Source organism: Artemia franciscana, chromosome 7 (genome assembly GCF_032884065.1).
Source record: "Artemia franciscana chromosome 7, ASM3288406v1, whole genome shotgun sequence".
Taxonomy (NCBI): domain Eukaryota; kingdom Metazoa; phylum Arthropoda; class Branchiopoda; order Anostraca; family Artemiidae; genus Artemia; species Artemia franciscana.
This window is the reverse complement of record NC_088869.1, coordinates 40,116,113-40,131,230: the sequence shown is the minus strand read 5'-3', so window position 1 is coordinate 40,131,230 and position 15,118 is coordinate 40,116,113. Positions and strand designations below refer to the sequence as shown.

Sequence of the window (15,118 nt, the reverse complement as noted above, 5' to 3'; positions counted from 1 at the left end):
GATCAGTGACGCACGCGGGGGATGAGATACCCTCCCCCATATTCACAAATGTTCTTGAATTTTTGTGAACTTTTCACTAAACTTAGAATTTTTTTCAATTACTTAGACTATTCAAAAAGAAACGATAATAATCAATAAAAACCTACATACGCACTTTTTTATTGTCAGAAATGGCATGATTTAACGGTTTTTAGTTTTTTATTTTTGAATCAGGGTTGGTTTCTTCTCTTCTTCATTTAAATTTCTGCTACATTAGGACAAGTTCAAGATCACAGTGAATGCCAAGATCAAGATCTGAATCATACAATTAAGAATAAACTTAAAAATTTAAATCAACTTGTTGGAAGTGATGAAAAACCTGTGAGCCATGGCTAATTGGTGTAAAGCCGAATTGGTGTAGATTGGTGTAATTGGTGTAAAGTCTCATTGAGACTACTGTGTTTTTATTTTCAGTTGTTCTTAAAGAATTTTAACAAGAAGGAAAGTTTTAGCGTAAAGAGTGAGAAGTTGAGGAGGGGACAGTCCCCTCGTGTGCATAATAATTCCTATTGATTTAAAGTTTTAATAATTTAATGTATTTAATTTTATTTAATGTATCTCAAAGGCTTCACTCCTCGGTCTTGCGATGGGGAGGTTGGAACCACAGGCCTCAGACTCTTCAGGTGCAGCTCTATTCGTCGCGTCGTCTCTATTATCAATATGATTAGAATAAATCGCCGTTTTTTCTTCAGATCCATCAATTCCAACTTTATCCACTGGTATTAAGAACATTGAGCGTGGCCACTGTGGTAAAACTGCTTTTATTTTGGAATATTTCAGCCAGTTGATGCTGGAGGATTCAGTTCTAAAGTGGCTCCTTGTGGCCGATGATGACACGATAATCAGGTAGGATGAGTTTTGCTCTTTATAGCCAAATTCCTTAAAACCACTCCCAAACCAAAATTCCCAAAACCCTAAAACCCTTTGGTTTACCTAAAACCAAATTCCCAAATACCACTAAAATTCTCTTTTTTTATTGGTGTGGAAACAGTGATAGGGATACCGTCGTGAAAAAGGGTTGCCACGAAATCTGTTCCCCTCAAACATTTCATAGATCTCCTTTGCCCAGTAGGCCACTTCGCAAAAGATTAGTTTCTGGGTGGATGAATTCTTAGGCACTAAGAAGTAACTATTTTACGCTACAGATTTATTTTTGTTCAAAACGTTGGAGATACGTGGATCATCAAGGATTTCCGGTATGGACGTGTCTTGGGTACATCATTAAAGGCCTGACTTCATCTCCTAAGATTTCAGAAGACTCGGTTTCGATTCCTAACTGTTAAGCCTAAATACCTATTCCCCAGCTATGGTGTTCTGGTATTTTGTTGAAAAAAACAACACAAAATTGGCTTTAGTTGTTTGTCATTAATTGTTTTGCAAAAATAACATTTTCGTAGATTTTTTGTATTGTTTGTTTTTCGCGGATTTTATCTGAATTCCAGTAAGAAGTTTTTGCTTGAACGGGAGAGGGGTAATTGTCTCATTAATTAGTTCAATGAAATGGAAGAAGAACGAAGCAAAAACTAAATAAGAAATGCAATCATACTATTCCCAAAACAATCAAAAATTAAACTAAAAATGGTAATTTGTTCTAGCTTCATTTAAGCCCAAACTTTAGAATTCACTTTCTTAATTTTTCTGCCTCATCAAATTTCTTGAATATGAAAAGTCTGGAATATTTGGTTGAGGAACTGATTCACATGCGGTACCCATTGTAGTGATGCACTACCAGGCTAGAAAATGATGGTTGCAAAAGTCAAAAGTTGTGTTGTCAGAAGCACTGAAGCAACACCTGCAGTAACTGTTGGCTGGTTGGAGAAGACAGAGCTAGAAGAAGAAGAAGATTATTCTATCATACCTCATTTCACACCGCTCATTTAGTTTTGGACCATCCTCCTGAGGCAATCTAACCACATAGGAGCGTTTTATTCTCTATATTCTCGCATTGTATGTTCTTAATTTTACTTGAAACATGACAAGTTACCCTGTCACTAAGAAAGGATGCTTGAGGTATGTTTCACCCTCAAAAATGCGTTCAAGGGCATTAGGTGTAAACTCAGTGTTTGGGCTGAAGTTGTTTCGGCTTGTCATTTGGCTCAGTGCCAAATTTGACACTTTGGAAGTGTTTAACAGTAAACTCTTGTGGAACATCAAAATTTTAATAGGAACAAATCCTCTAATCCAATACTAATTGGACTTGATTAAGTTTTTAATTGGACTTGATTAAGAATACTGGGAAGTATTCTTAGTGAAGATGGTAGATGCAATGAACATACAACAAGTAGAATAACCAAGGTACTGTGTGATTTTCAGAGTCGAAAAAATCTGTGAAGAATAGTCAGATGACATGTCCCACCAAGATTTGAAGCAATGGTAATGACAGTTGTCAAGTATGGCTCTAATGATTGTATTTCAAGTAGCAAGCTTTGCAAAAAACTGTAGTTTTATCCTACTTTGTAGGACTACAATGTAAGATAAGTTGAGATGACCAGGACGTGTTTTAAGGATGAAGGATGACAGATTGCCTAAAGCTGTTCTTTTCGACCATCCATCTAGGGCCAAACGAGAATCAGGTCGTCCCCCAACGGAATGGGGAGAGGTCATACAGAAAGATTTAAAGGATACTGGGACTTCTTGGGATGGGATAAAGAGTTAGGCTTTGAATAGATTGGATGGAGTAGTTGTGTGCGTAGCGGTGTTAGCCTCGGGCGGCTTGGTGCTGCTGTGAGTTGTTAGGAGTAGTCAGTTTGGTAGTTAGGCGGTCCATTTGGAACGTCAATTAGATCAACAAGACGGCTTATAATTGATTCTTTAAAAGAAAAACAAAGAAAATCTTACGGACTTCTCGCCATGGTAAAGGGCCAATTTGATAAGAGAACCCCTGGTTGGTTATATAACGCGTTTCTTGCTCCTTATGTGTTGTTCTTGACCTTCTTTTTGGGAACTTTTCTCCGCCTCTGATAAAAAGCAAATCCTCTGATGTTCTTGACATTCTTTTCCTCTGACATTTTTTGATAGTACGGTGTTTTTAAGATTCGTCCAAAAATTTATGATCTGTCTTGTAGGTTTGCTGACCACTGAAATAGAATTTTCGATTTTCCACTGATGTGGTATTTGTGAAGTGCCTAGTGTCGTAAGTTTTCGAATCTTATAGTATTTGACCATTGTTGAATGAGTGCTGAAATGGAATTTTCAGTTATAAAATGTAATTATTTTATAAAAATAGACATAATTATTGTAACATCTTTAAATAAAAGTTAAATTTATGCTAAGTCTCCTTTTTTTTCTTTTTTTTATCCTCGTCTTAGTGCGTCTTTGTTGTGTGCAAAGGGCAACAATAAACTATTATTATTAGTAGTAGTAGTATTAGTAATAAAACAAAAATATGTGTTCAATTTAGTGATCTTCATCTTAGCATTATGATACTAAGGATGTTTCCAGTATTCTATTCATCTTTGTTCTAAAGTAGAAACAATCCCCATTTTCTTTTCAAGCTTGGAAAATTTGAGAGAAGTCCTATCGGATTTCGATACCGGAAAACCTATGATCATTGGTGAGCGATATGGCTATGGATGGAATGACCGTTCTTCTGGATATGACTACATTACAGGCTAGTACAGCTGTTAATTTTATTTTTTTAACTTTTAGAAGTCTACCTTCTACACGTCTACCTTCTTTATTTTTATCTTCTACCTCCTACACGTCTACCTTCTTTACTTTTACTTTCTACACGTCTACCTTCTTTATTTTTGCCTTCTACCTTCTTTGTTTTTACCTTCTAGACATCTACCTTCTTTATTTTTACCTTCTACATGTCTACCTTCTTTGTTTTTACCTTCTACGCGTCTACCTTCTTTATTTTTGCCTTCTACACGTCTACCTTCTTTATTTTTACCTTCTGCACATCTACCTTTTCTATTTTTACACGTCTGTATTCTTTATTTTTACCTTCTACGCTTCTATCTTCTTCATTTTTACCTTTTACACGTCTACCTTCTTTGTTTTCACCTTCTACACGTCCATCTTTTTTATTTTTATCTTCTACACGTCTACATTCTTTAGTTTTACCTTCTACGCTTCTACCTGCTTTATTTTTGCCTTCTACGTGTCTACCTTCTTTATTTTTACGTCTAGAAGTCTTACGTTTAGATTACTTCTCCAATAAACTATTCGCAGACACAACATACGACTGCATACGACGTCCGCACGGGCAAACAGTTCTTCTCCCTCCCTTCCTCCTCGAAACTCCCAATTGACCCCGTATAAATAAATTTCTAAATTTATTGGTGATTCTTTTTAATTGGGAAGCCATGATTAGAAATTAGAAAAGCTTCACTCGCCTGACTTCATAAGCTCTGACAAAAAAAAATTTGTGTGTCACTAGATCTAAAACATTCTTTAATTAAGCAGCGATTAAATTACTTTAGTAATTTATTTACTTCTTCTTTAAATAAAACTATCCTATTGATTGGTTTGATTATTTAATAATTTTGATAACTTGACGATTTTATATTTGATAAATTGATAAATATTTGATTCTATTGGATGATAACTTTTTGATTCATTAAAGTGATAAATTAAATATGTATATTCATTATTGAATTAATTACAGCAACCAGATTTTTTTATCATCTGATCTATGGGAATGATTTTCATCATTTTTTCTGTTTTGGGGGGAGGGGACGAGGATATGTATTCATGAAGTGCTTATCGTTTGGAGGTATCCTGATCTTGCTTAAATAAAGAAATTGATCAACGCCTTCCTGAGAATTTTCTTAACACTTGGCCCGAAGTTAATGGTTTAAAATTAAGCCAATCAAGTTAACTTAACTAACACGTAGGTTAATGGATGGAAAACTAAACTGTGAAAAAAAACAACAGAAGATTCATTGTAACACAAAGTTGTCTATGACATTGACACTAAATTAAAATTTTTTAGCTCCTTTGAATTAATTTCGGATTCAATTCAAACACACTTAATTCAAATGTTAACATGTTTGACAATCGTGTTGAACCCAAAACTACAGGAAATTAGTTGAGATTCCAAAAGTTGAGCTTGGTCGGTGTTACCATCTTCCTGCTAATTAGATTGATCTTGGCTTTTCTAAGGGAAGCAAATAAGACTGAAAACTCAACCAGACTGAAATCAGCATTGCCAACATGGTACAATTGTACTGTTATTGGCACAATTTAAAATTCCATGTACAATGCCGTACATTTGGTCATTTCATCGTTAAATCCTCTTGGGGATTTAAGCAAAAAAAAATTTCGTTGATGTAGCTCAAAAGGAAATCTCTGCCAGTTTCAAACTAATCATCACACTAGAAAAAGCACTCAAATTTGGTTTATGAGGTAGGATGAGGATATTATTGAAAAAAAATGTTGCTTGCCTTTCAGTTCATTTTAGTTTTTTTTTGTGAAGTGGAAATTGACACAGAATGCTATAGTTGTGCTATAAAGTATGTTTTGGTAGAATTTAGTCAGAAAGCCGTTAAAATTTTATCTCAAAGTGTTCTGCTCAATACCTTTTCACTCTTTTTACTGGGGTAAAATCTCACACAAGAAGACAAATCAGGTGGAATTTAACTTTTTTTTTACTGGCTTAATGCAGGAACCAATGAGGTTTTTAGGAGGTTGGACTTTTGGCTTTTTACTGGTTTGTGGCGTAAACTTCTGTAACAGAGGACCAATCAGGTTTTAAAGGATGGCGTTATTTGTCTCCAGCAATTACGTTTCCTTGATGTTACAATGCGTCGAAGAGGTGAAGCTCCATGGTTATAACTATAAATTTTCCTGTTACTAATTCGATATGAATAATTCCTGTTACTTTGCTGGTAAAAAAAAGGACGATATGCGAATTAATTTTATCCGTAATTTCACAGACGCAAGTCTGCTGTGACGTATATTCGCAGACCAATCACATTATTTGTTAAGCACATATCGGAATGAGAAGCCTCGCCTTTTCCAACCTGATTGGTTCTACTGTATGGGGGCGATCACGTTATTCGTTAAGCATGCAAGAAGAGAAGCCTGTTGTTTTTGTAAATGTAACTTTCAGCCAATAAATAAAGAAAAGTAATAAAGATAAAATGACACTAAATTCTAAAAAACTTAAATGACAACTAAACTAGCTAAAATAAATAAACATAACTAGGTGCATAAAATTAACTAATAATAAACTAATTCACTAATTCTAAAATAACTAAAAAAAATTAATAAAGGAACTGAACTAGTGAAATAACTGGCTCTACTGTTTTTTCTAAATTAAATTTTATCAAAAAATAAAAAAAAAGATTTCGAGCGAAAAATAAACTGATATAGTTAAAAAAAAAACTATCCAATATAACTAAATATAAGTAATTACGTAAAGCTAAAATAAAAATAAAGTAAAATATTAAAACTAAAATAATTAAATAACAAAAATAACTTACAAAAAGTAACGAAATACTGGTTTTATTCTTTTTCTAAATGGAATTTTCAGCAAATAAATAAAGAATAACATTAAAGATATAATAAGATGAAAAATATGTTTCTAGAAAACTAAAGTAACAGCTAAACTGCTAAAACTAAACTAAAATAACTTAAAAAAACTAACTACAATAACTAGACAAAAGACCTAAAAAACTAAACTAACTAAACAACTGTTTCTTTTGTTTTTCTAATAAAATTTTCAACGGTGTTGAAAAGAGCAGCAATAAAGGTAAAATAAAAACTATAAAAAAAAACTGAACTGACAACTAAATTCAATAGAACTAAATTTAAAATCAAAGTAAAAACAAACTTATATACTAAAACTAAAGTGTCTAAATGAAAAATAAATAGCAAAACTAAATGACTAATTCTACTGTTTTTATGGCACTTGGTATCTACCAAGTGATATATGTCGATTGCCAATTCTGTCGGTCTGTCTGTCTGTCCCGGTTTTGCTACTTTAAGCACTTCCAGGTAAGCTAGGACGATGAAATTTGGCAGGCGTATCAGGAACCAGACCAGATTAAATTAGAAATTATCGTTTCCCCGATTCGACCATCTGGGGCGTGGGGGGGACGGTTAAATAGGAAAAATGAGGAATTTTTAACTTACGAAGGAGTGACCGGATCTTAATGAAATTTGATGTTTGGAAGGATATCGTGTCTCAGAGCTCTTATTTGAAATCCCGACCGGATCCGGTGACATTGGGGGGATTTGGGGGGGGGCCTAAAATCTAAAATCCTTGGGGGGATGCTTAGGATGGAGGGATCGGGATGAAACTTGGTGGGAAAAATAATCACAAGTCCTAGATACGTGATTGACATAACCGGAACGGATCCGCTCTCTTTGGGGGAGTTGGGGGGAGGGTTAGTTGTGAAAAATTAAAAAAAATGAGGTACTTTTAACTTACGAAGAAGTGATCGGAACTTAATGAAATTTGACGTTTGGAAGGATATCGTGTCTCAGAGCTCTTATTTTAAATCCCGACTGGCATTAAGCCTCCGATTATCCTTTTAAAGCAATCTATTGATTCTATGAGCTCTTGGCTCTTCCGACCGCGTCACAAGTGCCATATGAGCTCTTATCTCTTGTTCTGAATGGAATTTTTAGCCAATAAATAAAGAATACTAATGAAGATAAAACAGAATAAAAAAAATTCCAAAAATTAAACTAACTAAAGTCAATCTAAAATAAGTAAAAAAATCTAACTAATATAGCTAGCTGTATAAAACTAGAATAATAATTAACAAACTGAAACTACAATAACTAAAAAAAGGGAACTAACTGAATAGCTACAACTAAACTAAAAATAGGATGACCCTTTCTAAGTAACGGTGAGTTACACTTTCACCGTTACTCAGAGAGGGTCATCCTATTTTAGTTTTCTGTTTTGTTTTAAGGTTTGATTTTTATATTTTTATCAGTTTTATTCTGCATTGAGGAAATGACCGAAATATTTCCAGGATTTTTCAACTCTTTCATTGGCTGTTTATTGTCCTCGTTTCCCTCCTTTCTTAGCGATTTTATAATTTAGTATTTTCTTATTGTTTGTTTATTTACTTAATAACTGATTTATTTGTTCAGCACCTCGCAACCTATACCTTCGAATTTTTGCTTATTGTCTATTGCATCTTTCTGTTTTATTTGGTTACAATTACCTGATCATTTGATTAAATAATAATTTATCAACAATTACAATTTTAATAAACAAAATTACTTTTAAACCATGTTTAATTATATTTGAATCATAATAATCAAATTAATAACTTGATTAAAATACATTTTAATTTTGTTTTAGCTATTTACTTGCCATACTTAAAGAAGGTTTGGGCAAGGGTGTATCCAGGATTTGTTGAGGGATGGGGGTTACTTAAAAACGTCAAAATTCTGGTTATATTGGTTTTGTTAAATTTTAATAGTTTTGTTTAAATAAAAAATAAAAATGTTAAAATATAATTGTTATAAAATAAAAATAATCTGTTAAAATAAAAATCGGTTTGTTAAATAGGAAAATTTCAGGGGGGAGGGGATAGAAATTTGGAAATAAGTAAATCTAAAGCAAATATCAGAGTTAGAAATGAGCGAATAAGACCAAAATGGGCCGACGAAATCAGTTTGAATAATGAAGTTTTCAAGCGTATCACTTTGTACCAGGACCTCTAAATTGTATCAAAAACGGTATAATTGTAGGTACTTGTCGGGTATTGGGCTACAAAAACAATGATATATGATACAATGTATTGGACTTAGACAGAATACATTGGACTTGTATAATTTTGGCTGTATTATTGCACATTAGGAGGGGGATTAGGTTACTTTATTTTGGGTTAGGTTTCCATAATTTTTGTTTCTAAAATATTATTTTATCATCGTGTTTTGTTATATTTCATTAGGATTAACCTAACTTCACATTCTTGGGTATTTCTGATAACCAAAAAGTACCTAATTGAGATTTTGGCAACGCTGTCTCGTACTGCGTTTTTCGTAGGAGGTGGCGGAATGGTCTTCAGCAAAGCAGCTGTGGTTGAACTAGTTAATAGAGGATGTACCCGTTGCCCAGCAGATGACACACCGGACGATATGTACCTTGGAGCGTGTGCAAATTGGCATAAAATTGAAATTATTCATCACGATGGTTTTCATCAAGCAAGACCTGTTGACTACAGTAGCATTCGCCTGAAATCTGAATTTGTTGTTTCTTTTCATAAGCACTTGAATGTTGACCCTCTTCAAATTTATGATGAATGGTTTGGAAAGAGCAGACAGTGTAAAGATGAGCTTTAAGTTCTTTTTGTAGGGACTTTCTGTATTCATTTCTTCTCTCTCTATTCTGCTTTTTAAATTCTCTTTCTGTATTCATTTCTTTTTTACCTCTCTTTCTGTATTCGTTTCTTCTTTACCCCTCTCTTTCTCTATTCGTCTTACTCAATTCGCTTTCTGTATTCGTTTCTTCTTTATCCCTCTCTTTCTCTATTCTTCTTTCTCAATTCTCTCTCTGTATTCATTTCTTATTTACCCCTCTCTTTCTCTATTCTTCTTTTTTATCAGTTCTCTTTCTGTATTCGTTTCTTCTTTACCCCCTCTCTTTCTCTATTCTTCTTACTAAATTCTCTTTCTATATTCGTTTCTTCTTGACCTTTCTCTTTCTCTAATAATGTATGTTACTTTGCTGAGTCCAAACAGAAGTGTACTCAATTTTACTTTACTTGTTCACTTTACTATTAGTATTTCATCATTTGTTAGATTTTTTTACTTTAATTATTGGGTAAAATAATCTATTTGTCATATACCGGCGTTTTACTTTGAAAACGACTACGCCAACATATTCAATTTGCTTAAGCTTTGATTTTTAATTTTTTCTTTTTCAATTTGTTACTTAGTGTTTTTCCTTTTCTTTATTAACACTAATTGAGATTCTTGGACTTAGTAAAACTATTGATGACAAGGCCGTATCCAGGATTTTTGTGGGGAGGGGGGCTTACAAAATAGAGCTTTAAAAACGCATGTTGTCATTTTTTTCCGAGTTGGACAAAAATTCTCGGGGATGGAGGTTAAAGCCCAGTCAAGGCCCTAGATATCATTAATCAAGGCTTGATTGATGATATACTGCCGTTTTCATCCTACAAAGCGCTTGGCGAAATATGTTTTTTAGCATTGATTTTGACTTTCCTTTTTCTTATTTAATTTCTTACTTGGTGTTTCTTCTTTTCTTATTAACACTAAAGGCGACTCTTCGACTTATAAAAAGGGTTTAATGATGATATACTGTCGTTGTCATCTTGAAAAACATGGCACAAGAAAGTCCGAATTTTACTGCATTAATTTTAAATTTACGTCTATAATTTTTACCTTCCGTTTCTTCTTACTTTCTTGGACTTAGTAAACTAGTTTATTGATAAATATGGTTAAAAAAAGGTTAAATAAGGGTTTAATATGGCATCTTAGTTTGAAACAGTTCAGTTGTCCGATAAACAAGTGATTAAATAATAGCCAAATTGGTGTACTAACTGTTATTCCACAAAATGCAAGTGGTAGTTTATTTGTTGGTATAACTTTTAAGACCAGTGTTGTCTTTTCTTTTTCAAATTAACTTTGTTTTATATTTCCTTTTGATGCGTATGTTTTAAACTCGTCGTGAGTTTAATCAAATTTGTGCTGGTTAGCTATGGATCAGCGTGGGCGGTTCATCTTGAGCAGACGTTATCGTGCTATCGCGCATGATTCTATTTTTATGTTTCAGTAGGCTACTCAGGTGCGAGTACAAAAAAAGAATGTGGAAAGTCACTTCGTTATTGCTAGCCAATTCATATCAAAAAAGGTAGAAAACCCTTCCACAAATAGGATAGGACCCTGAGGAGCACCGTTAGCATTAAATTTCTCTGTTTTCATAAAATATTTTACCTTAAATTACCTTAAATCGCATTGTCCAGCGAAATAAGGATTAAATCCTTAAAATCAGTGGTTATTGATGACGATGGTTGGACGTGTCAACGGCATCCCACTCAATTTGCCACGGCTCTGATTACCATTCTCCATGGAGGGCTCTTTTAAAGGCAGCAGTACTGGAGCTAGTGACCGCTTTTTTGGTAAACGAATTCCACAAACTCACTATTTTTTAGTGAAGAAGCTATTGTGTAGTCTAGTGGCAGCTCTCTTCTGATATAGTTTCCGGCTACGCCCCCTAGTTCTGGCAGACTGGTCAAGTTGAAATGGCTTATTTGATGGAGGGTTAGAATTCAGGAGCTTATGCGTTATAATCATATCACCTCTTTTACGTCTGTAGACAAGAGTAGGGAGTTTCAGTCTCTTCAGACGGGATGAGTAGTTAAAATATTTTCATCCGTCAATTGCTTTCGTACCCCGTCTCTGAACTACTTCTAACTTCTGCTGGTCACCTTTGTTAAGGGAACTAGCAACACACATGCCAAACTCCGAATTAGGCCTAACAAATGCCTTATATAATTTAGTCATCACTATAGGTGACCTACTAGTGATTGTTCTTTTTATAATGCCAAGGGTTTTGATGAGGATTACCTCATCAAGCTGATTTATTCCAGTTAGGAAGTTTGAATAAAGAATAATTGCTAGGCAATCCATAAAAAAATAAAATAAGTAGAAAACCCTTTCATGAAGAGAAGAGGACATTTAGAAGAAGCCGGGGAACCGTTCTCATTGAACGTAATTGATCTCATAAAGGGGTTTGATGAGTGCTTAGAGGATTTCCTCGACTAGGTCATCTATTCTCACAAAACAGTTTGAATAAAGAAGTGTATCGAGAGCTTTGATAATACTCTCATCTTCAAAATAATTTATCGTCGAAAAAAGCCTTTATAAGTTGGTCCCGGCTAACCCATTCATTTTCACAAAGAAAAATAGCCAATTAGTTCAATTTAATTGTAATATAGTTCAATAAAATTTATATTAATTCTTTTCATATACAATTATTTTTTTCTAATTATAATTATGTTGAAAAGAGAAATCACCAATGCAATATAATTATAATCAATTCGTTATTTATAATCAATTTTTTAATTATAAAGAGAAAGGATTCAAATGAAGAAACTAGTACCAAACTAATGCTTATCGTAAAGAACGGATAGGATAGCAAAAAAAGAACTTAAAATCAGACTTCTCCTTGCAAGAGATTGATCTTGGTAGATTGATAACCAAATATAATAAGTTTATTATGAATAATTGATGTTGTATAATTAGTTCCATCATAGCTTTATAATTAATATAGTTTCAAGTTCTTTTTTGTAATTTTGCTACCTGTCAGGAACTTGATTCCTTCTTTCCGAGGATCATAATTAAAGCAAAAAATGAAAATTTGAATTTTTTCGAAATTAATTCGCCTGCTTTTACATTTCGGCTTACTAAATTTGCTAATTTACACTTTAGATTAATTTAGATTTTTAATCATTTGAAATGATGATTCCCTTTCTTATGGTGATTTTACTCCCACCCCTTGTAGTTTGGGCGCAGCTGAAGTGTTCACTTACGTTTACAGGAATCGGTTAGACTCTCCAACTCATTCTACGCCGGGTTAGCCTCAAGGCTCTCGCTGGTAGTGGTTGCATCGGGGCGTCAATTGAGAGCAAGGACAAGAGGGTTCGCTATAGTACCTCCACTGAACTGTGGAAAATAATTTACCCCCCCCCCGCTCTTTTGCGAATTAACGCCCTTGGGTTGAATGAACGAACGCCATATTCCGTCTTGATTGGTAATCGCAATCGCCATATTCTCGTCTTGATTGGCATCGTTCTCCCTGTCAGCAGCATTTTTTAGAGGAGGGTCATTTTTGGATAGCCAAAATGATTGGATAGCCTTCGAAAAATTCATAGGCTATGATTGGCTGCTCAACCAAAAAAACAGCTCTGCTGGTGGCAGGTTGAATGATATCAATCAAGACGAGGCTCAAGCTCTCAATTCTTCCTTGGCTTCCGCATGCCCTTCACGATTAGAGACATCTATCGAATATCATGACAGATGTCGTACTCGTCACAGTATGTCGTGGTGCGTGAATTTGCAACAAAAAGCAAATGAAATCTCACACACATAAGTACTAAGTCAGTACATATAGCAGATTAAGATATTTTTTTTACTACTTTATGTACTAAAAGCATGTACTTATGCAGGGTAACCCGGCCTCTTTGACTTCCTAACTCTATGGTTTCTGGCATGTTGATATATTTTAAAAGTGTCTGTTTTTCTTGTTCGTGTTTTTCTCTTTTTCTAAAATACTTTTCAACTTTTTGAAAATTCATTTTTATACCTTATACTTGTCAGCCATTTTATTGTTATATTTTTGACTTTTTATGATACCTTTCTCTGTTTTTTATTGACAATCTATTTTAAATTTGAATTGTCGTTGTTGTCACTTTATCTTTTTGCCTTTTTGGACTTAATCATATCACTTTTATTGTACTGTTCGACTTAATCAATTTTATCTAATAAATGTTAACGTCTGTAGCATTTTTCTTTAAACTGGTGATAATTATTGACGGAATAGTCTCGCGCTAGGCATAAATGGTATTGGGGATGAACAGGAATAATGGAATAAAAGGCTTTTTAAAATAAAAGAATTTAGGAGACTAGTTGGAAGATGTAAATGTTGAGACGAGTGCAATAGGAGTAAAAAAAAAACAGCACCGCAAACAGCGCAATGTTAGTGAGCAGAAATAGACCACTATTTTTTATTTGTTAAAATGTGGAGTTCTGTTGAAGGTAGTATTTATCGGATTAACTAACGTTTTAACGGTAGTTTATCGGATTAACGACGCTTCTTGACTACTCAAGTCCTTGCGTCGACTCTGCAGTATGTTTCTATAGCCGTGTTCGCTCTAGGTTCCGTATTACCATGCTAGGATCAAACCCATTGCGCCACCACAGGACTTCCTTTGAATGTCTAGGACTATCTAAATAATCTCAGACTCACATTTTTAGCCTCACAACCTCACAATTTTTAAAGTAGGCATATTCTTTAAAGTCCCAACGACAGCAAATAAAACATTAAGTCTATTGATGCCTTAAAACTGCGATTTTTCTTTTGGTTGTCGCAAAATTATGAAATTCCGTGGGTATTGCTACATTTTGTCAGTGTTGTCAAGGTAAACGATGAAAGCAAGTCAGCACAACTAATTACTTAAATTTAGCTACGCTTTTTGTCAGAAAAAAAAAAAATCAAAGATGAACAATCTTTGAACCCCGAAGGCAGTTATACTTTGGGAAGAAAGATACAGCTTCTTAATCTATGTGATGCTATGTGTTTTTAGCCTATTTTCTGCTGATTTTTCACCCACCTTCCTTTTTCTTTTGTTTGGCACCGCTTCAACTAATAACCAAAAAATTGCATATGTTGTTCTTGTTCATGGAAATCGAATTCATGTTTTTCTTTTAAATATATATTTGGTTGTATAATTTTCTACGTAACCAATTCAAACAATCAGACTTCATTTTCGCTGTCCATGGTACTTTAAGGGCTATGCTCTCTTGGAAAGTTTTTTGTATATTACCAATTTAAAATTTTTTTTATTATGTAGGACCAATGCAGACAATTGGGTTTTAATTTTACTGCCAGAGAACTTTAGGGACTATGCTCTCTGGGCAAGTTTCTGGTATATTACCAATTTACCATATGTTTTACTATGTAGTACCAATGCAAACAATTAGGTTTTACTTTTACTGTTCAGGGTACTTTAAGGGCTATGCTCTCTGGGCAAGTTTCTGGTATATTACCAATTTACCATATTGTTCACCATGTAGTATCAATGCAAACAATCAGGTATCACTTTTACTCTCCAGGGTACTTTAAGGATTGTGCTCTCTGGACAAGTTTCTGGTATATTACCAATTTACCATATGGTTTACACCAGCTAGAAATAGGGATAGATGGTGTCCTAGCCTAGATAAATTTGGTGTAGGAAAAGAAAACAGTAATGGATGCAAACTGCTGCAATTTTGTTAATATAACAATCTAATTAAAACCAATACGGTGTTTGGTCAAAAAATTACCTATAAGCTAACATGATGGTAAGACAGCAAACCTTATTGATTATGTTATTGTAAACTGAAGACTGGCAGGCTGAATAAAAGATAGTAGGGTATATAG

The 15,118-nt window shown here is 33.9% G+C and overlaps 1 protein-coding gene across 1 annotated transcript in view; it reads left to right on the top strand.

Annotated features, from left to right (window-relative positions):
- Positions 1-13,479, top strand: part of LOC136029285 (beta-1,3-glucosyltransferase-like) — a gene marked incomplete at its 5' end in the record, with an annotated part of 32,583 nt that extends 19,104 nt beyond the window's left edge. The window contains 3 exon segments of the mRNA XM_065707540.1: positions 732-885; positions 3,534-3,649; positions 8,999-13,479. Coding sequence (XP_065563612.1) covers positions 732-885; positions 3,534-3,649; positions 8,999-9,294 — 566 coding nt within the window.
- Positions 13,480-15,118: the final 1,639 nt, after the last annotated feature.